We start from the raw sequence: 25,756 nt of genomic DNA on the forward strand, positions 1-25,756 counted from the left end.
AACTGGTATTTGCCCTGATAGTACCCCAGTTCTGATGGGAAAACACAAAAGTCTTGTGACTCGGGCCTGGTCTACACTGCTGGTGAAATTCGGTGGCAATCGACGGGAGTAGCTTGCGTTTAGTGTGCTGTCCCCGCTGCACTGACGGAAAATGCGTACCTTTCAACGCAGCTCTATGGTTTTTGAGGAGATGGTTTTATTAGATCGACTTCCGGGTCGATTGAGCGTGTCTTCACTGCAGCTCAATCAAACTGGATAAATTGATCTCATGGCAGCATATTTGCCACCGTCAGTATAGACGTAGCCTCAAATCCAGTCATTTGCACCCTGAATTGTGCAGCAAAGAGAATGCCAGTGGAACTGAAGAATGTATTTGATAAAGTGTGACAGTTATGAACTTCATTAAAGATACGTAGTAGTGCATGCCTCTTAATTATTTTATGTAAGGAAAAGTGCACTTAGCTTGAGCATCTACTCTTCCGCACAGAAGTTCATTGGCTTTCTCATGACAAAAATCTCACATTGCTTGTTTGAGCTGAGAAGATGCAAGGATTTTTTTCCTTACTGAATGTGGCTCTGCCATTGCTGAATACTTTCACTGGTCATTGCTGGCTTGCTGTCAGTGCTTCCTTTCAGGGGCAGAACATGAAAATCCTCATTGATTGATAAGGTTGAAATCTGTATTGACCACTTGCTGAAGCTAAATTATCCACCAAACATTTCTCAAACTCTTGGATGTCTGTGAAAGAGAAATACCCAGAACTTTAAGTAAAGCTTAGAGAGTTCTTGTGCCTTTTGTCATGACATATCTCTGTGAATCAGGCTTTTTTGCTTTGATTTTCTTCTTTGAGAACTCGTTGCTGTTAAAACATATCCTGCTCCCACCTCTCTGTTTGAAGATGACCTCTGCTTTTGCCTGGCCAGCACAGAGCTTCAGGTCTATCATCTTTGTTTATTAAGGCAGGCAGAGCACTTAATGAATTTTTTGAACTTTTTTGATCATGACACCTTATAAATCTAAACTTTGTAAGTATCTTGTGCCAAAAGTTTTTCACTAATTTTCAGGTAATTTATTTGATGATTGGCTTTTGTTAACTACTTCCTGGTTGTGAAGGCTTTAGACATCATAGACAAGATGTGAACTTGCAATCTGAATCTCACAATTTGTTTAATCTGCAAAGGGTTGTAGGATGTGGTGAGGTGAGAGATGACTTTATTTTTTTCTGGCCATTTGGTGGTTTGCAGACCAAAAAAAGTGGAGAACAAATGTAAGTGAATTACATACTAATGATGTACATGCATATGTATAAGTTCAGATCTTTCATCCCAAACAAGTAATGAGTAGGGATATGATTTAGACACAGAGGTCATGAAAGTCACAGATTCCGTGACTCTGCTGGACCTCCATGGATTCTTTGGCTTCAGCTCCGTGACATCAGCCAGGGCTTCTGCCAGGGCTGTGCGTTCCTGCCCCGTGGCTGTGGCTGGGTCCAGAGCCAAGGCTGTGTGTCCCTGCCCTGCAGCTTCAGCTGGGTCTGTGCACCCTTGCCCTGCAGCTGGAGCTGGGACTGTGTGCCGCTACCCCGTGGCAGCTGCCAGGCCTTTGACTGGGACTGTGTGCTCTTGCCCCATGGCTGCGGCCAGAGCCTGGGCTATGTGTCCTGGCTCGCAGCAGCGGCCAAGGCTGCGTGCCCCCCTGCAGCTGTGGCTGGGTCCGGAGTCAGGGCTGTATGCCTTTGCCCAGCAGCTGTGATTATTGCTCACGACCTGGGCAATAACCATGACAAAAAAATCTTAACCTTAGTAATGACAGTTGAAGATTGTTAACAGAAGTCAAAGGATCATGACAGCTCTTTTCTTCTTATGTTGCTAAATGGCACATATGGAGGTTCTGATATGGAAAAGGCTGATTAGAATAATGACTAAACTGACCTTTCTCTTTTGCCATGCCAGTCTAGCTAGACAAAAAAGAGCTAGCTACAGCAGAGGAGTATGTTGGTCTAGAGACTTAGAGAAGTCCAAGCCATTTATATCCAGAGCTAATAAACAGTTACTGTCTTGCAAAGAGCACCTGTAGTCAAGCTCTGTTTCAAATATGGAGTCAACTAATTCACCCCCTAAGCTAATAGGAGCCAATATCAATCTATTTAAAATAATTGCAAGTCCATAAAATATTGTGTTCTTCAGATGGTCAGATAGCAAAAGCACAGCTTCCTAATGTACTTTGCAATTCTTTATAAATCTCAGAAGAAGATTCTTGAGGTTATACTCTACATTTTGTTTTCCCCCAAAAGTGCAGGTATACTACCAATCAAGAGGTGAACAAGTTAATGTTACAATATCTGGAATGGTTGTAAAATGAGAGGAACAGATTAAAAGATAATGAGCGACAGGAAGATTTTTATGACAACCCTGTACCCAAATATATCTACTCCACAAATTGGTTCAGGAGAATTGTGGTTGTTTAATTATTATTTCTAGTAGGTTTATGCTGCAGTTTGTCATTTTGTAATTCCAGTAAATAAGAACATAGGAATGGCCGTATGGGGTCAGACCAATGGTCCATCTAGACCAGCATCCTGTCTTCTGACAGTGGTCAGTGCCAGATGCTTCAGAGGGAATGAACAGAGCAGGGCAATTCTGAGTGATCCATCCCCTGTTGTCTGGTCCCAGCTTCTGGCAGTTGGAGGTTTAAGGACATCCAGAGCATGGGGTTGTGTTGGTATCCATCTTGGCTAATAGCCATTGGTAGACCTATCCTCCATGAACTTCTCATTCTTTTTTGAACTCAGTTACACGTTTGGCCATCACAGCATCCCATGGCAATGAGTTCCAAAGGTTGACTACATTGCGTAAAGAAGTATTTCCTTATATTTGTTTTAAATCTGCTGTCTATTAATTTCATTGTGTGACTCCCTGGTTCTTGTCTTACATGAGGTGATAAACAACATTTCCTTATTCAGTTACAGAGGGGTAGCCATGTTAGTCTTTAAAGTGCTACAGGACTCTCATTGTTTTTGCTGTATACAGACTAACAAATTTATTTTCTGTAGGCATAAGCTTTCGTGGGTTGTAACCCTTTTCTGAAGAACCCACGAAAGCTGTTACAACCCATGAAAGCTTATGCCTACAGAAGATAAATTTGTTGGTCTTTAAAGTGCTACAGGACTCTCGTTATTTCCTTATTCAGTTTCTCCACACCATTCATGATTTTATATCATATCCCCTCTTACTCATTTCTTTTCTAAGATGAACAGTCCCAGTCTCTTTAATCTCTCCTCATCCGCTCTTCTATACCCCAGTCATTTTTGTGTCCCTTGTCTACACTTTTTCCAGTTCTAATGTCCTTTTTGAGATGGGATGACCAGAACTGCATGCAGTATTCAAGGTGTGGGTGCAGGCCCGGCCCTAGCCATAGGCAAAGTAGGCAATTGCCTAGGGCGGCAAAACGTAAAGGGCGGCTGCTGGACTGCAGCTGCCCACCTCTTGCCTGGTGCAGTGTGCAGCCGGGACCCTGGTGGCAGCCGCTCGCCTTCCACCTGGTCCCAGCATGCAGCTGGGAGCCCAGCGGCAGCCACCAGTATCCTGGGAAGTGGGCGGCAGCCGCCCATGTCTCTGTCCACAGTGGGCAGCAGCAGCTACCACATCCCCTCCAAGAGTCAGGCTCAGCTGCCCCTGGCTTTCTTGTCAATTTCATCGCTCCACTAGTGGTGAAATTGACAAGAATGACAGCCTCTGCACCTTTTCAAATACTCACATTTTTCTGTTGTGGGGGGAGTACACATTTTTATTTTGGCTACGGCAGCAGAATATGTAAAGCTGGTGCTGTGTGGCTGTATCATGGATTTAGATATTGACCTATTTTCTGTCTCTTTATGTATCCCTTTCCTAACATTGTTAGCTTTTTTGACTGCTGCTGCACATATAGCAGATATTTTTAGAGAACTATCCACAATAACTCCAGAATCTCGTTCTTGTTTGGTAACAGCTAATTTAGAACCCATCATTTTGTATGGATAGTTGGGATTATGTTTTCCAATATGCATTACTTTGCATTTATCAACAGTGACTTTCATCTGCCATTTTGTTGTCAAGTTTAGTGAGATTCCTTTGTAACTCTTCGCAGTCAACTTTGGACTTAACTATCTTGAGCAATTTTGTATTTTCTGCAAACTTTGCACTTCACTGTTTACCCCCTTTTCCAGGTCATTTATGAATATGTTGAACAGCACTGGTCCCATTACAGCTCCTTAGGGGACTCTGTTTTTCACCTCTCTCCATTGTGAAAACTGACCACTTAAATCTGCCTGTGTACCATATGACTGGAAGATACCTAATGCAGCGCCAATTTTTTAGAAAGGCTCCAGAGGCAATCCTGGCAATTACAAGCCAATAAATCTAACTTCAATAACAGGCAAACTGGTTGAAACCCTAGTAAAGAACGAAATTATCAGACACATAGATGAACATGATATGTTGGGGAAAAACCAGCCCAGCTTTTGTAAAGGGAAATCATGCCTAACTAATCTATTCACTCACTCGCTCACTAAGAATTCTCTGAGGGGGTTAACAAACATGCAAACAAAGGTGATCCAGTGGATATAGTGTAACTAGAATTTCAGAAAGTCTTTGACAAGGTCCCTCACCAAAGGCTCTTAAGCAAACTAAGCAGGATAAGATAAGAGGAAAGATCCTCTCATGAATCAATAATTGGTTGAAAGATAGGAAACAAAGCATAGGAATAAATAAATAAATCTGAGCCAGGATGTATTTAACTACCTGATAAATGAATGGAAACATCATCTAGTAGACTCACTTTTCTTTTGGCAAATGAGATCATATGTATGCCCTATTGTGTTTTCAGCAGGCCTATCCACAAATACCTCTAATTGAGAAAATGAAGATAATATATTGTGTGATACTAATTGCCCCATGTTGAGTGAAGAAACACTGGTATTTTGATTTTGACGGCAGCCCCACTGTCTCCCCGATTAAGGAAGAACCTATTATTCTGAGACCCAGTTCTACCTCAAGATACGGCTGTCAAACTAAGAAATGTTTAAATAAATTATAAGGATTCTGTGGTACTGCTTTAACCTCTAGGAAGGACTCAAAATCAAAGATACAGTACTGCAGAAAGTATAGTATTGCTAGTGCTTAAAGGGGGGAATCTTCGCTTTTGAAGTGACATCTTACAGAGCGCCTTTTTGTAACTGTCTATCTGCACAAGCATTTTAGACAGCAAAGCAGTATTCTGGAAGAAACTGAACACTGGACTTACATGAGTACTGATGCATATTGGAAATATTCTGTGCTCTTTTTGTTTCACCCAAGGTTCAAAGGCAAGAAGATTGCTGGAGTCAGATGTATAGAGAAATGTACTTGTCTTTCAAGACAAATGATTCATCACCTCTTCAGGGAATTAAAGCCAATTCCATGAAGGCTTTGATAGTCATAGTACAGAGCATCAGTGGAAGAAATGTGTAAAATAAGTACTTCATCGCAGTACAGAAAAAGCTTTTTAAATGTGTATTCAAAGGGCTTATATCCTCATGGTGATGATTGGACATCTGTTTGATATGAGATGAGATTCCTTTTTGTAGTTAATGCATATCTGCCAATTTGTTACACTCATTATAGTAGGTAGATATATGTTTAAAAAAAGTTCGCTGTCCTTCAGATCTGAGAGACCATGCTTATATGAGCCTCATTTTGGTTGTCATTTTTACAAAAGTTTTATGTTGTTCATCAATTGAGTAAACTTTGAAATAATTTTGTCAGAACATTGGATGAATGAGCCTTTCTATATCTCATCTGAGATTTACAGTTTTGTTGCAATTTCTCTTGATGGCTATCAGAAGGGAAAATTATGGGCTGACTGGCAGACACTTTTTATCTAAAAAAAGAAATTAATAGGTAAGACACTTCCTATTGCATATTATATATAGCTTCTTTTTATTTGAATATGTGCAGTTATTGGCTAATGTACAAAGATGATTTTGTAGTACTTAACTTCACACTGACAGTTTTAAGGCATTTAAAGCACAGTTTGTAGTTAGAAAAATGACCACTTAATAAAAAGTCACCTTAATCAAAATCTGTCTTCGTATGTATTAGGAGTCCTCTGCTTGCTCCTTTGACAGAAGCTTCTGCTACAAATACTATAAGGAGTGTAATGCTGACAGCGAGATGAAGTTTTTTTCCCCTGGCTTGTGTATCAACAAAATTGTTTAAGTTCAATTGCAAAATCTGTAGTGCTTATGATGCACAAGCTGGAAATAACTCAGTTTAATTTTCATATTCCAGGTTTAGTCTGTAGTCTTATAGCCTAGAAGTCATTGAGTCAGTAAGCAAGAAAATCCCAAATCGCTGTAGTAATCTAAATAATGCAAGTAGTATTAGTACTATAACATTGTGGGTTTCCTTCTTTTACACTTACACATAAACACACGATTTCCCTCCCCCCCCCCCCCCACACTCTGCTACTTTTCCTAAAGTGCTTTTCATCAGTAGAGGTTGAAGGGTAAGTATTGTTACCACCACATTCCAGTTAGAAACATTGGGTATAGGAAATCACTTAAGAGTATATCTGCGCTTTGGGATCTTCAAATGTAAAAAGCTTTTTCTAATCACTTCTTGACCACTACTGCGTAAAAGTGGGTGATGCAGCAATATATCCTGCTATTTCAGTTCTTAATCTAGCAGAGGTCAAGAAATTATTGCATTTATCATTAACATGAAGGAAGAAAACTTGCCAAGAATGGTGGTTGTGACACTGCACAGCACTATAAATGTGATGACAAAGAAATAAGGTTCTGCCACTTCATATCTTTTGTTCTGCCACTTCATATCTTTTGTGCAGTCTTGTTGAATTCTCATTTTAAATGAAGGTTTTTGGGTAGTCGGGAGTGACATTTAAACAGACAAAATGTCATTATAAAAGGATTAAATTTAAAAAGATATTCTAATTTAGGACTGATTTAAGATGCCTAAAGGAAAAAAATACTTTAAAAAAAAAAAATAGGTTGGAGAATTAGCGTATGTTATGGTAAAATTCTAATGGCCGTATTACACTAGGGCTTTGAAGCCTGTTAGTTTACAACAAGTGGTTTTTTTGTGCCTGTATTTCAAAGCCAGCATGCAGAGCAGAAACAGTCCCGGGTCTGCTCTGTTCCTGTAAGCCAAGGGCGCTTTCACCCCCTCTCATCCCACCTCACTGGGAAGGAGAAGCTGTTTTCACACACACACAGACCCTACAGAGCCCAGGAAAGAGAGCTCCCAGCTGATGCAAGGAACTGAAGATTGCAGCCAAAGCCTGGCCTGGAGCTGGGAGTCAGCAGCACTCTGGAGGAATTTTAAAGGGCCACAGCCTGTGCACTGATGCAGCCCAAGCTTTGCCCATGGCTGCACTCCTGGATCCTGCCAGCACCTCTGGGAGTGCAGGGGGCAGGGGAAGGAGGGGTGCTGGGAGCCGGCTGTCACCAACCGCCTACCACGTATTGTCTCTGGAGCGTGGCAAGCAGTGCAGTGAGCAGGGAAAGACCTGGGGAGAGGCAGCTGAGGGCTTGGGCTTGTAGTGTGAAGGGTGTGGGGCAGCCCCCACCCCAGTTCAGCCCAAAGGGAAGAAACAGGAATAGGGCAGGGAACTGCTTGCAAACCAGGCAGTGCTGCCAGGTGCCACCTTTGCAGAGATCTCTCCCAGCCTCAGCTGGAAGACACTTGACTGCAGGGTACTGTACCATAATGTTTTGTTCAGAGTTACAAACATTTCAGAGTTACGAACAACCTCCATTCCCGAGGTGTTTGTATCTTCAAGGTTCTACTGTATGTACCTCTAGCTAGTATGTTTAGCGTTTGGGCTAGTAAGTATCTAGTTAATTATATAAGCCCTGATATATGCTATATATGTAAGCTAGCGTTCTTTATGTAACTACTGTGCCACAGAATAACAGTTCTAATGTTTGAGCTAAAAATAATCCATTTCGATTTGATGTAAAACCAGTAACATTCATATAGGATTGTTATTTCTGTCTTATCCTGTTAGGTGTAAGAATTTGTCTGTATCTTACTGGAATTCCTATTGGATGCTGCCCTCTGATGTTTGTGGAATGAACTGCTTTTGGGAAGCTGCTTTTAGGTAGGCTCTGATACTAAATAGAGACTTATTACTCAGTTGCTGACAGATGCAGCTAGTATCATGGGTTATATAACAACCTGGCAAATTAAGCATACTTTAAAAATGACTTCAAATGCATTTTCTTGTGCTCACAGTGCAATTGTCTTCATAACTGGACTTTCTTTGTTTGCCCTGTTAATGACACCTTGTGCATTATCCATTACCCTGAGAAATTAAATATCAAGAAGAAATTCAGATAATATTTTTAAAATGTTCTTTATTGCATTATTTCTTTTCTTTTCTTTCTACTTATTTAGGAAGTATTAACAGGCTTAAAAATTCTTGCAATGTAAATATCAAAAAACAAAAGATTAAGTGTTACAACAGTGAGCTTTTGTTTCAAGATAGTCATTAGATCTCTCTGTTTAACAGGGTGTTACTATGTTACAGAATGAGCCTCATTACAAAACTGACATGTCATTTCATAGAATCATAGAATCATAGAATATTAGAGTTGGAAGGGACCTCAGGAGGTCATCTAGTCCAACCCCCTGCTCAAAGCAGGACTAACCTCTGCTATATCATCCCAACCAGGGCTTTGTCAAGCCGCAGCTTAAAAACCTCTAAGGATGGAGATTCCACCACCTCCCTAGGTAACCCATTCCAGTGCTTCACCACCCTCCTAGTAAAAAACTTTTTCCTAATGTCCAACCTAGACCTCCCTCCCTGCAACTTGAGACCGTTGCTCCTTGTTCTGTCATCTGCCACCACCGAGAACAGCCTAGCCCCATCCTCCCTAGAACCCCCTTTCAGGTAGTTAAAGGCCGCTATCAAATCCCCCCTCACTCTTCTCTTTTGCAGACTAAACAAGCCCAGTTCCCTCAGCCTCTCCTCATAAGTCCTGTGCTCCAGCCCCCTAATCATTTTTGTTGCCCTCCGCTGGACTCTCTCCAACTTGTCCACATCCTTTTTGTAGTGGGGGGCCCAAAACTGGACACAATATTCTAAATGCGGCCTCACCAATGCCGAATAGAGGGGAATAATCACTTCCCGTGACCTGCTAGCAATGCCCCTCCTAATGCAGCCCAATATGCCATTGGCCTTCTTGCCAACCAGGGCACACTGCTGACTCATATCCAGCTTTTTATCCACCGTTACCCCCAGGTCCTTTTCTGCAGAGCTGCTGCCCAGCTCGTCGGTCCCCAGTCTATAGCTGTGCATGGGATTCTTTCTTCCTAAGTGGAGGACTCTGCACTTTTCTTTGTTGAACCTCATTAGATTTCTTTTGGCCCAATCCTCCAGTTTGTTTAGGTCACTCTGTATCCTATCCCTACCTTGCAGGGTATCTACCACTCCCCCCAGCTTAGTGTCGTCCGCAAACTTGCTGAGGGTGCAATCTACCCCATCCTCCAGATCATTAATAAAGATGTTGAACAAAACCTTTCTAGAGATTTTATTAAAAATGAGTGAAATCTCTGATTACTCATATTTAAGAGACCAACCATGTCTATCAAATACTAATATCAACATTATTTTTTTTTCTAACTGAGACATTTACCAAGGATGAGAAAAATCGTCTAGCTTAACATCATGAACAGCTATTTGTGGGTCACCATTTTAAGAAAGATTTGTTGCAGTGAGCTGTAAACCTGCAGTTTAACCCAGTATAGCCAGAACAAGCACATGGTTTGCAATTGCTTATTCCTAGTGCTCAGTTTTATTATTTGAAACCTGGAATTCCCTATTAACTTTTTTTCCCCTAGGATCTCATGCCAAACAATGCTGAGTCCAACTACTTTACAACATGCCATAAGTAACCTAAAACAATAGTTGTATAGTACATTAAGGCCAAGTTGCATCTTTAATGAATAGTTTACACACATTACAGCAGTGGTGCAAATTTGTTTCCAAATTATGCAAATAGTTTGAGATGTCTGAAAAGTAACATTGAACATCTGGCGTGCTTCAGAACTGCTTGACAGAGACATAGTCTCCAAGCAGCATGGTGCTTTTCAATGTACAGCCTAATACAGGCAAGTTACTTATCTTCTGTTAAAATGTGATTAGGACATCTTTAGAGAGATCTTTGCCCAGTGTATGTGACTATCTCTGAGGAAATAAAACAAAAGACTATTAATGGTAGTCATTTTCAATAACTTTCAAGTTTGTGATAGGTTTAATATTTTTAAAAAGAAAGTTTATTTTATTTTTTTTATATAAGCATAGCAAGATGACAGGTTATGAAACCATGCAGAGGAACTGGTAAAAAAGCAGATGATTTCTGGCAAATTGTGTCACTTCTGGATTTAGTTCCAATACTTCTTTAAGCTTTGAATACCCTCACTGCAGTTGTCAGTCAGGAAGCTTAGAATATCTGTTATCGGCTGCCTCTTACCCTCCACAGAGGACCTCCTCTGTCGAGACGCCATGTCACAGTAACCGTCCTTGGCCACAGCGGGCTGGATAGGACTTTCTTCAATTCCTGTTAATGTACTGTCTATGCACATCATAGAGCTTATTTTAGAGCAACACAAGCATTTTTCCACATAGCCTGCTGTGTTGAAGTGTGCCAGACTGGACCCAGGTTTTTACTGATATTTTATTGAATAATTCCCCCCCCAATCAGGAGAGACCAATAGACCCAAAAGAATAGTTTTCTAAGGGAATGGGAAGCAGGGAGGGAAAGGAGACTAAGAAGTGGAGGAGGTAGGGAGGGAAAAGGAGAGAGACATCGCTCTGTCTGGTAGGAATTAATCAAAAGTTTCTAAAAAGTTAGATTAAATCTTTTCAAGTTTGTCTTCTCTGAAACATTATCTGTTCTTTAGCTGCTAGGTTAGCAGAATTGCTCTGTCAAGTTTCAATCCCTGGAGGCAATGAGCTCTTTCATATCAGCAAGTTGGTTATAAGCAATACTATAGAGAACCAAGCTTTCTGTGAGTTGGAGGTTTCCAGGATGATCGGATATATCCTAAAACTGCTCTGGGAAGTAATTTTTGCGGGTATATCCATTATCCTCCTATTAAACCTCCTATCTACTTCTAGTCAAAAGGATTATATTTTGGGATAGCCCCAAAACATGTGAATCAGTGTGGCTGGATTCAAGTTTTGTAGCTGTATCAACCTCATTTACAGGGGCAGTGGGCCGATCCAGTTTTATAAAAATATCCTAATAAAATAATAGTGAAACCTTGTTGTGCTTGCTTATTTGAACATCAAAACTTATAATCAGATTCCTGATTTGTTGCCAGTTAGATCTGTATGGTGCAAAGCCATTATATTAGACTCTGCTCTCTTGTGGGAGAGGGTAGGGAGTCAGAGAAAAGAATATGGACTTGAGGAATATTACAATTTTGGATTTGTGAAATAATGTTTCTAGTACATACCCTATTGTTTAAAAGTGTAGCCAATTACTTGACAACACTTGTGGTTTGCTATTAAGAATGTTTGAGGCCAGTTAACTAAGTTTAGCCAAACTTGCTGCCTAAAAACAAAACAGTATAGTACAAAGAGGAGACATACATATCTTCCTTCTGGGAAGCAAGTTTTATCTCTCAGCGTGTTCAACTTACACAGAAGGTGGGCTTCAAAGATACGACTTCAAACCCACTTCTGTTCATATTGTGGTTGTTTACAAGCTAAAAGTTTAAAGTTTTAAATTTAACCCACTAGTTTGTGCCAGCTTTGTCCTTCCTAACTCCCTATACTTTCTCTTATCTTATTTTAAGATTATATTCCAAGTGTTGATAAACCATGAAAGTACTCCCTAACTGGTAGTTGTATAGTCAATTGCTGGACCACACTTCCCTTCACTATGAAATATACTCAGGAGGCCAAATAACAAATATTAGTCAGGTTTATTGCTAAAAGTCAATAATAATATAATACAGGAAAAAAGTTCAAGATGATACCAGTTTCTGGGAAACCATCTTGTGCAGCATTGTTAAATTTACCTTGCACAAAAGTTGCAAGACAGCTTTGTGCATAACTGTTTTTTAATTAAATACACGTCTTAATGGCATAAACTTGATCTTTAGTGTATAATCTTCAATCATATTATTTTTCATTTTGAAATGTAACTCACTTTTGATGGATTGCTGAGAATGGATAATACAGTAGACAGATTCTTGGCAAACATTTCCACTTTGGGAAGGTTTTTCATAACTTGTAAATAAGAATTCTCTACTTATATTTATTTGAAAGATTGTGTGATTTAATACATTCATACTGTATTAGATTTGATAATCACATTAGAACAGTTCATGGTAAGAATATTATTAAATTGTTTCTAAAGTAGATCAACCTTGATAACATAATCAAAGCCTTGCTTAAGTATAAGGGATTCAAGGGAACACAGATTTGATGTATGCACTGTGCTGATACCAAACTAACTTTATTTACTTTGTGATTGACTTTAGCATATTGTACTAAATACTGAAATGGCTTCTGAACTTAAATTGTATATATCACAAGGCACTTTCATCATCACAACAGACAAATGACCCAAGAACAAAGATTACAGTTGTCTTTAAATTAACATCAGTATGCACAGAAATTGAAGAGTTTTTTTTAATTAATATTTTTAATAACGTCATCTAGAGCAGAGGTTTCCAAACTATTTTCTGGACTATTGGTGGTCTGCATGTGGTTTGGACAGCTGGCTTGTCACATGTTGTGTTTTTCTCAGTATTTATTGCTGACAAACTTAATTAAAACAATTGGGTTCATGCATCTAAAATATATTTCTAATGCTATTTTCCTGTGCCTATAACTTCTGTAGATGCTACAGGTTATGTGCTGCAGCAGGGGGAAGCTTACTGCAAATGAGGAGTGTAGGAGGGATAGGAGGAGGACCAAACGGAGCAACTGAACCATGTGGACTTGGGTGGGGAGGAGCAGGCTCCAGGCTGGGAAGAGGCATCCTTGCTGTCCCTATTTCTGCTCCTCAGCAGCTGGTGCATGTGCTCCTGACCCTCTGACAGGCTGGGTGTCTCTGCCAGAATTCTCAATTGCTGGAAGGCAGGGAGAGGAGAGTTGCTTTTTACCTTCTCCCTAGAGGTGGCCTGATCTCGTGTGCTGTGGCAGCTGCTTCAGCCTCTCTTCCAGGTCTCACTCTGACCTCTGCAAGATATTGGGGGGAAGAAACATCTTCACTATTTCCATTATGCTTGTCCTGCCTATACAGTTCTGCTCTCCCTGGTTATGAGATCACAAATGGGAAGGGATCAGGTCTGTACAGTGGAATGAGGGTGGCATGGAGTGCTCAATCCTGAATGGGAAGGGAAATGCTTTACAAATGTCTATTGAAATATGACTTTTATCTAAAAGTTTGAGAACCCCTGAGAGATCTTTAAATTAGATGTTATACATGGTCTCAAACATGATTGTCTTATGGTATGAGACATATACAGTGAATTTTGATTTGCTGTAGTGGAATCAGTAGTTTAGTAGTCTTCATAGGCCTAGATATTTTTTACCTCAGTTCACATTTAATGTTGCAGACTATCCTCCATTGGTTAGCTAGTAAGAATAGGTTTGAAAGCATTCTAAGTCAAAGGTTTTAAATTTAAAAAAAAAAGTTCATTGGTCAAATAATTATTTGTGAAGGATAAATTTTAATCACTGAGCAGTGTTTTGGCTTTTTCTTTTGTTACCCTGAGCGGGGTAAAAACTTTGAGGGGTGGGGAATAAGAACTTAACTTTTAGTTAAGGTTTCTGGACTATATATCCAACTAATGCAAACCATAAAGAGCATTCAGTTAAGCATTTAAATCTTTCAGCACCCCATCTACATTCTACTCAGCAGCTTTTCATAGTATCAACTACCTCCCTGCCCCCACCCATAATTTATATGCCTCCACTCTCTTCTTAAATAGTATGCAGCCTTGCCTCTGGCCAGAAATGTAATACGAGTGCGCTTGCTTATGCAGATTGTATGTAAAATACAGATTCTATGTAAAAAAAATTACAACGAAGTTCAGAAAAGTCTTTCAAAACGGATCACCCATTCACAAAACTTTCTTAAGTGTTGCAGAAAAACATCTCTCAGCCACCATTTACAATATAACATATCTACATCAGTACAAAACCAGATGAAGAGCTCCGTTGAATGTTTTTTATGAAAGTCTTCCACCAGCCCTCTATTATGGAGGCACTTGTGGCTCCACAGTTAAGGTTTAGTTGAGGGTTTTTTTTGCACTTTGCAGGGATTCAGCTGCTTGGTTATATACGAAAAATAGACTGTCCCCCCACATTGCACCACTTACTCTTTGAAGAGAGAATGAATTGTCTGAGATTTTGTAAGTAAATTCATTTGAATTAACTGTTTAAAAAAAAAAAAAAAAAAAAATTTGAAGAAATCTAGTATTGTTCTGAATGATCCCACCAATGAAATAGTTCACTCTTCAAATTTCCTGTGTAGTTAAAACTCATGGAAAATACTTTTGGAGAAATCTATGTTTAGGATTAATAGTAACTTTTTGCTGTTGATTCATAACTGAAAGTTTCTTTTCTAGCATGTTGTGACACAGAGACCCCTTGGCAAACAATGCTCACCTCAGACCTGACAAACTCACTCCACCAAACACAGGTCCTACAGGATATTTATCCATAAAAAGTAACATGTAAGATATCAACAGAAAGCTCATAACTTGCCAAGACTCATGATCAGTGTGAGATGTATGTACGGATAATATTTAAGGAATAATGTATTTATACTGAAAGTATGCTTTATGGACCTGCAGTAGAAATTTAATCACCAGGTGGTAATGTACCTTTATGATGACCCATTCAAGGAAGAGGGAGTTGTCTCCCCTCCCCTGTTAGTCGGCAATGTAATGAATGCCTGGTTCTGTTGTCTACTTTTGCTACAGTCAATGGAAAAATATCAGAGACAATGACAAACAAAACCACTTGAAGGTAGAAAAGAAATGATGCTACGAGGCAGAGGTTCAACTTGTTGAATAGAAACTAGACTGTTTTCAGTATAACAGAGTGTAGGGACAGGCACTCTGGATCCATTCACTGACGAAAACCCCTGGCAGAAAGGGATGCTTTAATGCATGTTTGGATCTTGGTTCTTGAGAAACCAGCGAGCTGTGCAATGGACTGACCTTTGGGGGAATATCTATTAAGATAGGAAAGGTAACTGTTAAGTGTACAGCCAGGATTGTGTGTTTTGATTTTATTTTTAATTGTAATCCTTTGTTCTTCAAGGAGTGTCCCTATGGGTGCTCCACTTTAGGTGTCCTTTAGGTGAGGGGGGATTTGATAGCAGCCTTTAACTATCTTAAAGGAGGTTCCAGGGATGGAGCTAGGCTGTTCTCAATGGTAGTAGATGACAGAACTAGGAGCAATGGTCTCAAGTTGCAGTGGGGGAGTTCTAGGTTGGCTATTAGGAAAAACTTTTTCACTAGGAGGGTGATGAAGCACTGGAATGGATTACCTAGAGAGGTGGTGGAATTTCCATCCTTCAGAGGTTTTTGAAGGTGAGCTTGACAAAGCCCTGGCTGGGATGATTTAGTTGGGGTTGGTCCTGCTTTGAGCAGGGGTTGGACTAGATGACCTCCTGAGATCCCTTCCAACCCTAATCATCTATGATTCTCTACTCCCTGTGCCTGTAATTGGAGATTTTTGGTAGCAGTGCCTGGTTGGGCCATACATGTGCCATCCTCGTCTAGTGCCTCTTCAGGCGATCACATAGCGCTGTGTGACGAACTGTCCCTCAGTTCCTTCTCTACCGCCTTCAGATTGAGTTGGAGCACTTAACAGTGCCTATTACCTTAACTTAGTATAGGATAGTAAATAGTTAGTAGTTAAATTTAGCAGTTATGTATGTTGGTTATACTTGCTACTTACCTTATTTTGATTTTAAAAAATCTTTCGTTTTTCTTATTAGGAAACTAAGTTTCATTTCCATACTTACCCTTTAGAATAGTTAATTGTCCCCTCCCCTGAGTGGGACAAAAACCTCTCTGGCATGCCCGACTTCCTGGGATTCAAAAAGTGCCTGGTGTGCAGACTATCAATCCTGATCTCTGATGGACACGCACAGTGTGTCTGCTGCCTTCGTGAGACACATATACCACCAAAGTGCTTGCACTGTCAAAACCTCAGAGACAGACCTAGGAAGGCGAGAGTTCTCCTACTAAAGTTACTGATGATGGAGAAATCTCTACGGCCAACTTCGGAGTCTGAGTCACAGACCCCCAGGCCAACGATCACCAGTGGCAGCTTCTGACAGTCTTTCTGTAAAGTCTCTTACAAAAGAGCACTCTGCCAAGAGGGTGACAAAAAAGCAGGCTCCAACTTCACCTTTGTGGGAGCCAGCTAAGAAATGGTGCTCCTTGACCACGGAGACCCCATTGGTATTGACGGCACCAGGAATGTCTGACTCTGATGCACTGGGACCATCTGGTACCATGGGTACCTTAAAAGCCAAAGACCCTAAGCGAGCTAGCTCAGAGAGAGACATAAAAGGGAAACTAAAGCAAAATCCTCTGCCTTGGTACTCTTGGGGCCAAAGAGGCACTCGGCACTGAGCAGCTCAACACAGCTGCAGACAATGGTGCCACCTTTGGCACTTACAGTGCACAGCACAAGACCTTTGGCACTGTTGACTACAACACAGATGTCAGTACTGCTGTTAATGCTGGCGTTAGTATTGCTGTTCCCAGTACCGGAACAATTCCTACAGCACAAAAACCTGATGGTCTCCTATATGTGGGAATCTCCACTCCTGGGTACTGAATGCATTCCAACCTGCTCGGTACCGAGCAGTCTGATCACTCTGCCCAGGTCTGCCCCTCCCTTTTCAAATGAGGATGAAGGGGAGATATACTTATCACACCACTCTTCACCCACGCATCCACCAGACCAGGGTCATCTCACCAAAGAGGATACTGTTTGGACTTGGAAGCGCATGCTGGTATGGACACCGGATGCCACCACCCATGCCCTTCCCATCACAGTGGCCTACTGGGACCCATGGGCTGCATTTAGGGCACAATATCAAAAGGCCTATAGCCCACTGAGATGGGCATCATGATGCTCCCCATCACTGTCCATACCAGGACCTTCAGAGCCCCAGGAAGAGGTGATCAAGGAGACTGAGGAAACCTCAGACCATCGATCAACTTATCTTCCTCATCACTGGATGAAACAATCAGGCCCCACCTCCCACCGCAGTTATGCTGGATATGGATAGAGACGCACAGGCTATGGATAATGGAAGGGAGGTAGTTGAAGTTGAGAAGAGGAACTGATGAGTGTGCTATAGGTGTACTGTTGAATGACTTAACTTGAAGTTGACCAAGTTTTTTTCCCTATGTTTTCCAGTTTATGTAAATAAGAATATATCAGTTCTCTAGCTCCTGTATTGCCATTCTTCCCCACTCTTTGAATCCAACACCCTACACACTGCTTCTCCTAGTCTCTGAGTGCACTCTTTCTCTCATGTCCTGTACTTCCCTGCCACAGTCGGCTTTTAAACTCTTATAAAAATACTTTAAGGTTGAATTCTGTAGGGGAGCATGGTGAAGAGTAAGGATTTGGATGGAGTGGAACATATTGAGGAACAGGGCTGTAGGATCATGGGTTCAACATGAAGGGAAGTTGGGATGGGGGAACCTGAGGGAGTGTGGCAGTGTGTGTGGGGGGGTGGCCCATGGGAGCTGTTCAATAAGGTGTTGAGTGGAAATGGGGAAAGCTAGAACTGGGAGCAGTTTGGTTGGAGAGTATCTGTGCTCTGAACCACTTGTGGCCAGTCAGGGTCTCCCTGCTTCCACCACTTCTCTCCTGCAAGTTCACTCCAGTTCAAGCCCCTTCCCTCCTATAATTCTGCTTTCCTTGCATTTCATCCCCATATGCTCTGTCTATATAGTTTCATGTTATGGAATCTTCCTCTAGACATGTAGATACCCTTTTTTTTATTATACAAATACTTTTATTTATTTTTTAGGCATTTCCTAATTCAAGGTTGCCAGGTTAGGAAATGCCAGTGTTAACTGTATCCACTTGAATGTATGTATGTATTGTGTTATGGTTTATTATATGCTAGCTTTTCTGCTGGACCCCTGTTTAATCCAGTTCACAGTGAATGAGGCAGGTGTCTAACATTTATTTCGAAGTAACTTACTAGAACAGAAAAATACTATACACCGTGTAACTGCTTAAAGTCATCCAAAATTTTTTCTCCGTGGAAATTAATGTTTTAAAATTATTTGTAAATATTTACCCTCTTTCAGTCTTTGGTACCCTGCTTCATTTACTGCACATTATCCAGCCTCTGCATTGAATTAGATAGGATCCTGTGAGAAAGGAATATAATGAGCATATAACTAAGAACTTTATTGTAAACCATATGCATAAAATTTCAACCTTAATCTTGGCATTTTTGACTTCGTGACAATTGTAATTCTGTAATCATATTCTGATAATGTAATTATTTTGATGGAATTACTCAGTAGGTGAATTTACAATGCAGGATAGTAAATTTGTATGTACATTTTCCAGAAATGTGGATATTTTCTTTTGTGAGTGTTGCTAACATTTTGTATATATATAGGTGTGTAATTTTGTGGGTATGAAGCTTGGTCAGACTAAACTTTAATCTAGACACATGTAACTCAGTACTATTTTTTTCTGTCTTGTTTCAAGTTATCTTTTATTAAAGAAATCCCATTTTTGCTTCCTAACTTCAATGTAGAGCAAGGATATTTTGTTAATGAGATTATGCACATAAGACACAACCTTTTACATCTATTCTTGGAAAATACCAATTTAATTTTTACTATTTTTCATTAGATATGATTTTATGAAAACTCAGTCTGCTGAGAAAATGCATCTGGCAGTGGTTGCTTGTGGTGAAAGGCTGGAAGAGACTGTTACTATGTTGAAATCGGCCATTATTTTCAGCATCCAACCTCTACAGTTTTATATTTTTGCAGAGGACCAATTGCACAACAGCTTCAAAGGCATAGTAAGTATCCATGCCATTCACTGATCAGTTTGTAGCTTAGTGGGGGTATGGGTGGGTTTCTCTTAGACATCTGCTGTCGGGTAGTCTGTCAGATATAGTTGCAATGATGCAGAGTGGTGTGTGTGCGTGCGTGCGTGCATGCATGCATGAGCGCGCGCAAATTTAGGAAGTTCTATATTCCTTTGTTGGTCAGACCACTGCACTACATTTGAGGCCCCACTCCACCGCCTCCATCAGTGAGCACACTTGGTCACTTTTCCTTTTTTTTAGTTGCAATATGTGTCCCCTGCCCACTTCACCCCTGCGGTGGGGAAGGCAGCACAGGTATTCTCCTTACTGAACCATACCCCAATGTCCCCACTGTACACTGAAATGCTCCCTCATGCCCAAATATATCTCTCTCTGTAACCCTTAAGCCCAACATCACCACGCCCCATCCGGGATACTGCAGCCCACCCCACCCCATCACTGCCCTCCCCAGGCCCCCATTCCCACTCCCACGCATGGACTCACTCGCCGCGGAAGAAGACGGGACTGACCTGCCAGTCGACCATAAGGAACACTGGACTAATGAGAGTCATTTCACCCCATATGGACCTATATATTCTCTTTCCTGCTGGATCCTGCCCCCAATGACTTTACTATGCATTGCATTGAAATGTGCCCTCATGCCCACATATGTATCTCCTATTGCCTCTCCCCCGACCTCCAATCACACCCCCACACAGGGACTCACTCGCCCTCCCTAGCAAACGCCTCCCAGGGACCCCCCCTCGCGGTGGCATGCCACTGTACCCCCAGACCTCCACCCCCACACATGGACCACTTGCCTTCCCTGACAAATACCCCCAGGGACCCTCCCTCCTCAACCTCCCAGGGATCCCCTCCACCATGGATAGCGTCCCCCAACCCACATATCCCCCCGTACGCCACTGTACTCCCCAGACCTCCACCCCCACGCATGGACTTACTCGCCTTCCCTGGCAATGCCTCCCAGAGACGCTCCCTCCATGCTGGATAGCGTTCCCCCCCCACACCCTCCTGCAACCCTCAAGCCCCACACCCCCAGCCCCTCCCACGGGCCACAGCTCATCCTCGATCAGCCCCCATTCCCCCCCACTGCGTGTCATCCCCGGATGCTGTATTGCTGTGCTTTTTGAACCTTGACTATCGCTTATTGTTTTGTGCTTAAACATTTGCTAATAAAACGTTTTATTCCAGAGTCCAACCGTCTTGGATGTGAGACTTAGGGATCCTTCCTTGCCAAGCACTCCTCCAGATGTGCCTGTAGCACTGGAGAAAGAAACTTTGTAAAAACTGTCCTGCAGCACACTGCGTTATTGTGATTTGACAGATTACCTTTTTAGTGTTTCTCGACAAGCTTAGCCTAGAAATAGTAGTGCTGTTAGAACTTTTATTGCTGGTTCTGTTTCCATTGTTGTAGGGCAACTGAAAGATGGCTATCAAAGCTTATATAAAAGTTAGTAGACTGAGTAAGAAGCCTCCTCAGAGTAGGATGGGATCCACAACAGTTACTGTGGCAGATTATTTCTTTGCAACAGTGCTTTCTCCTCAGCCTCAGGCTGGAGGTTACCCTCTCTGTTTCACTGGGGCTGCTTATGGCTCCTCTCTAATCCCAATCATCCTTGTGGCTCCAAATTCACGTTTCATTCACCTTTGACCTTTTAGTTTCTGGTTCCCTCCCTCAATGATAAATGTTCAACTGTCTTGGACTCAGAGTTCAGTTCCCTTCTAGGACCCACACTTTTTCCCCGTATGGATGCCCCTCCACGTCTCCTGCCAGGCACGTTTATTATTCTAAATGCATTCCATTTTCATAGCAACACACAACCCCATTTAAGATGTCTGTGGTACAGAATTATTGTTCTTTCTGAAGACTGGTCTACATTGCCTGTGGCGTCGATGGGAGATACACAAGTTGGGTACTGAAACTTGAGTATCTTCTGTCGACTTATTAATATTCCCTTACCATGGCATCTCCACTGTGCTGCGTCAACAGGAAACGTCCTCTGGTTGATGCAGCGTTATTCTTTTCGGGGGGGGGGGGGGGATTTACTGCGTCAGCTGGAGAGCACTTCCAGGAGCGATTGTGCGAGTCTCCACTGCCCACTCAGTCGATCCCACTGCATCGATCCGTGGAGCCCGACGCAGCTCTGGCAGTGTAGACGTACCCTGAGACTCTTTTCCCTATTCCCTAGTTCCTTCTTTCCTTAACCCCTCCAAGCCTTTGTCTGACAAGTAATTTCCCAAAAGGTGCACGTAATTTAAATATTCAAAAAGGCTAACAAACGCCACTATTCCTCATCAGACTCTGCAGAAGTTCTTTGTCATTACAAGTCCTGAAAACCCAAATGTTAATATTTAAGAATTGACAATGTCTGAATTACATACTCTGGGAGACTGTTCAACTACAAGATCTAGAGAATGTGGTTAATTTATTCTACCTAGTGCTGGGCACCAATTTCTCAAATATCCCAGGCAATGTAGGACCCTCACAGAATGGAAAAAGGGGGATTATTAGAGTAATATTAATTACTCTAATTATTATTAGAGTAAAAATATTATAATAGAGTAATAATAATAATAGAGTAATATTAAATTCTTAATGGAATCTCAATGAGCTCAAACAATTTGATTGAGGTCATCAGTGAAACCCTTCTCTTCTATATCTAGCTTGACAAAACAAGAGTTCTTTTCCAAAGATAAATCATCAGCCAGGGTCACAAAATATCATAGGCACTCCTGATTTCTGTGATACAGTAAGTGTCCAGGAGGATTTTGTGGATAGAAAACTACTTACAGAAAAGTTTTTAATCTTCTCTGGATGAAGTAGGAGGATTTTGATTACATACCTTCACAGTTCAGGGAGGCTCCATCTCTGATGTAATCAGCACCATGTTAATTTCTGTTGACAGAATGGAATGACTGCATCCTGGGAATTGCCTAAACTTTAAAATGAAACTGGGGTTTGCTGTCTTAATGGTGTTGGGAGAAGCTGTGGTTTGGCATTGCAGTAGAATTTTTTTTATACACTTAAATAAAAGATGAGAAGATGTACCACTTTGGGGAATTCATTTTTAAAAAATAGGCTAGGAATAACAGCTAACAATTGTTAACATTGTTACTTGGGGAGGAGGGGAAGGAGATGGTGCAACTGACATGTGCCTGTCATTACCCTGACAACTTCACTTATGTTTTATCAGCTTTTCCACATCATTTTATTTTGTGTTTTATTTTCTTTAGTCTATATGCTTATTGATGCAGAGACTGTCACCTTTCATTTGTATAGTGCCTAATACGTTAGGACCCTGCTTCAGATGGGGCCTATAGGTGCGATCACAAAATAATTGCATGAAAAATAAAAACTGTTATATGATGCTTAGATTACAAAATCAAGTATTCAGAAGTTAAGAAATGCTACATTTGAAGTTGCCCATGAAACCATAATTCTGCTCCTGACGAAAAAAGGAGGACATGACCATGTAATTAAGACTGTCATGATATAGCATTTCCTAAACCATGAGTGCTTGACTTTGCTACCTAAACTCTTTTTTTAATGTAGGGTTTTTTTTAATGTAATTTTTTAGGCTTTTCAAAAAGAAAAAGATAAAAACAGATTCTGTTATGTTCAACTGTAACAACCCTCCCATCAAATATCATTTGGTAGGGTTTGAGCCCTGAACCTACAACACTTTAGCTCAGGCTCCTGCCACTTGAGCAGCAGGGCTAACTTGCATCAACTTGCAGAGACTGTAATCCTGGTGGAGGGGGAGGGGCTGCTGGGCCCATATGCTGGGTCTAGAGGTTGGTTGGGTGGAAGCCTTGCTCAATTCTATCACTTACCTCTTCTAAGAGATGGGAGTTCCTTCTCAACTGCCCTGTGGCCTGTTGATGGAGCATCTAGTGCATCCACAATAGCTTTAATCTTACAGTTCTTAGTTTATAATGGTTTAGTTCAAATGTACTTAGGTTTATGGCTCTTAGTTTTTTAAGGAGTTTTTCCATTTAATATCCCCTCACCATTCCCTCTATCTGAGAGGCTGTCTTTGGGGGTTTTCATCACTGATTGGATTCAAACCTTGGGCAACAAGTCTCAGGAGATGGGAGGATGAGTGGGCAAGGTGCCTACACCACGTGGTATTTAATCTTCCAGAGCCAGAAAGTTCTTCTAGAGCCAATGACTCCATTCCAGGCTTCCTTTAACAACTCCAGTTGACAGTGAAGCACTCTCAGCCTGTGCACTTTCAGGCCTGGGAGGGAGGAAGAGACATTTTTTCAGACCTATGGTTCCAGGGATAGTTCAGCTAGGTTACCTGACAGAATTTCAGGGTTATCTGCTGGCAGTTTTTTTCCTTTTCTTTCACTCCCTCCAATAGAGCCTGGAAGCCATAAAAATCACCTTCCATACTCCCACTCAAGAAATGTCCAAAATTGTTTGTACTTTTTCATCTTTTATATAGTCCTCATCACTCTCACCACAAAAAGGATATTTTCTTTGAGTAGTGTCCCTATGGGTGCTGCTCTGTATATTTGTCTGCATCCCTGTGCTCTGATCTGTTTGGCCCATGTGTGCGCTGCTCACTGTCGTGCTCTGTCATGAGGCTAACCAGCATTGCGCAGGTGAACCCCCCTCAGTTTCTTCTCAACTGTCCGTGGCTAGAGATGGAGCTTTAACTGTTGGTTAGCGGATCATTAACTTTTTCATAATTGTTAATTTTTAGCTACCTTTTAGAGTGTCCTTTATCTTTTATTTACCGAAAGGCAAAACAAAAAAACTTTATTTTAGACTTCATTTTTTTCCATCTGGGAACCCCCACCCCCAGACATGGTATGCCTGATTCACTGGGCTTCAAGAAGTGTCTCAGTTGCAAGGAATCTATCCCAGTGACTGATGGACACTCTCAGTGCGTCCGCTATCTGGACATTTTACATTCTTCTGCCTTGTCCAGAGTAGCCCTCCCTATTAATGAGGCTCTCTTGGACCCTGCCAAACTCCTATGGTAACCCCTGCATTGGTTCCACCAACGTGTAAGTGGGTCGACAAAAAGTATTACGTGCCAGCGAAAGACACAGAATTTCTCTTCTCCCACCCACCTCCTAATTCGATCATTGTGGATGCGGTGAACTCAAGAGGCTCCAGCATCATTTCAAATCCACCCCCCGGTGCAGGACTGGAAGCACCTAGCTCTTTTTGTCAGAAAAACACATTTATCAGCCACTCTGCAGTTCTGTATTGCAAATTATCAAGCCTTAACAGCAAAATATGATAAACTACTCAAAACTCAATTTCTTGGCAAAGACATCAGTCTGCACTCAATGCAGCTTACACGGCAGCACACTCCATCTCTACTGCTGTTGTGATGAGACGAGCCTCTTGGCTGCACTTACCTGGTTTCCCCAAAGCAGTGCAGAGGATCTTCTTTTAGAAGGTATAAAGCTGTTTCCTCCACACTTTTAAAGGCTCCAGGGCTACTCTTCAATCACTTGGAATCTACACACCTGGGCAGAAGTGAAAATATAGTCCTCAACCTTCATTCAGACCCTGTTCATCACAAAATTCATCTCAATGATCATCTGAACTCCAAAGACAGAAGTCCAGGTTCCGCAAACAGAAAACTTTGGGCTCTCAACCTACTTCTTCATAGCCATCCACCTCAAAATGACAGTTTTGATGTGTTGGTCAAGGTACTGTCAGACCACTCTCCTCAATGCTATCCAACTGGAAAACCTCTCTGATCCCTATGGATGCCATCTCACCCCGTTCTGCAGTGCCTAGGAATGGATAACCTCTGACAAATGGGTGCTAGGATGGTGACACTTACAGCTATACTTCCGTTGTTATGTTCCGAGGATTGGTTCATGGCCCTCAAACTTCAGGACATGTATTTTCTTATCGCAGTTCACCCCCTCACAAGAAGTTTCTGTGTTTTACAGTTAGCCAGGATGACTTCCAGCATAGAGTGCTTCCCTTCAGCCTCTCCTCTGCCCCAAGTGTGTTCTTAAAGACCATGGCAGTGGTAGCCTCTCACCTACGTCAACTTGGTATAATCCTCTTCCCCACCTCAACTTCTGGTCACTTGACAAAGTTCCCTCTGCAGTACTGGCAGCTACGTCCCTGTTCCACAGGTTAGGACTGCAACTCAACATTAAAAAGTGCACTTTGGTAGATTTTATAGGGGTTCTCCGGATGCTGTAACAGAGTTTACCTTCTCGTGGACAGGTTTGCAACCCCTAACAAACCTAATTTCCAAGGTTCAAATAAACACCCATATGTCAGCAAGAAGTTGACTTCAACTGCTAGACATATGGCAGCTTGTATTTTCGTAACACAACATGCCAGGTTACATCTTCACTGCCTCCAGGCATGGCTCAAAACAGTTTATATCCTAACAAGCAGAGTCTAGACAAATTAGTGTCTGTCCCTTGCCAAGCATTGGATTCACTCGCTTGGTGGAAGGATCCCTCCAACCTCTGTGCAGGAGTCCCTTTCATCCAATCTACCCCTACCATCACAATAATGTTGAATTCATCCCTAGTGGTAAGGGGACACACCATTAAGGACAAATAGTCTGCACATCAACCTCCTGGAACTGAAAGCTGTCAGGAACACCTGCATCTGCTTCCTTCTACTAATTGGGAACATC

At 41.7% G+C, this 25,756-nt stretch overlaps 1 protein-coding gene across 1 annotated transcript in view; it reads left to right on the forward strand.

Annotated features, from left to right (window-relative positions):
* The window catches only part of GXYLT1 (glucoside xylosyltransferase 1), a 60,515-nt gene that overhangs the window by 12,061 nt on the left and 22,698 nt on the right, over positions 1-25,756 (forward strand). Inside the window, exons 2-3 of the mRNA XM_067563956.1 lie at positions 8,045-8,137; positions 18,917-19,091. Of these exons, the coding sequence (XP_067420057.1) occupies positions 8,045-8,137; positions 18,917-19,091 (268 nt within the window). The remainder of the gene's footprint in view (positions 1-8,044; positions 8,138-18,916; positions 19,092-25,756) is intronic.

This window comes from Emydura macquarii, unplaced genomic scaffold (genome assembly GCF_026122565.2).
Source record: "Emydura macquarii macquarii isolate MOO-44397 ecotype Brisbane River unplaced genomic scaffold, CSIRO-AGI_Emac_v2 contig_2636, whole genome shotgun sequence".
Classification (NCBI taxonomy): Eukaryota; Metazoa; Chordata; order Testudines; family Chelidae; genus Emydura; species Emydura macquarii.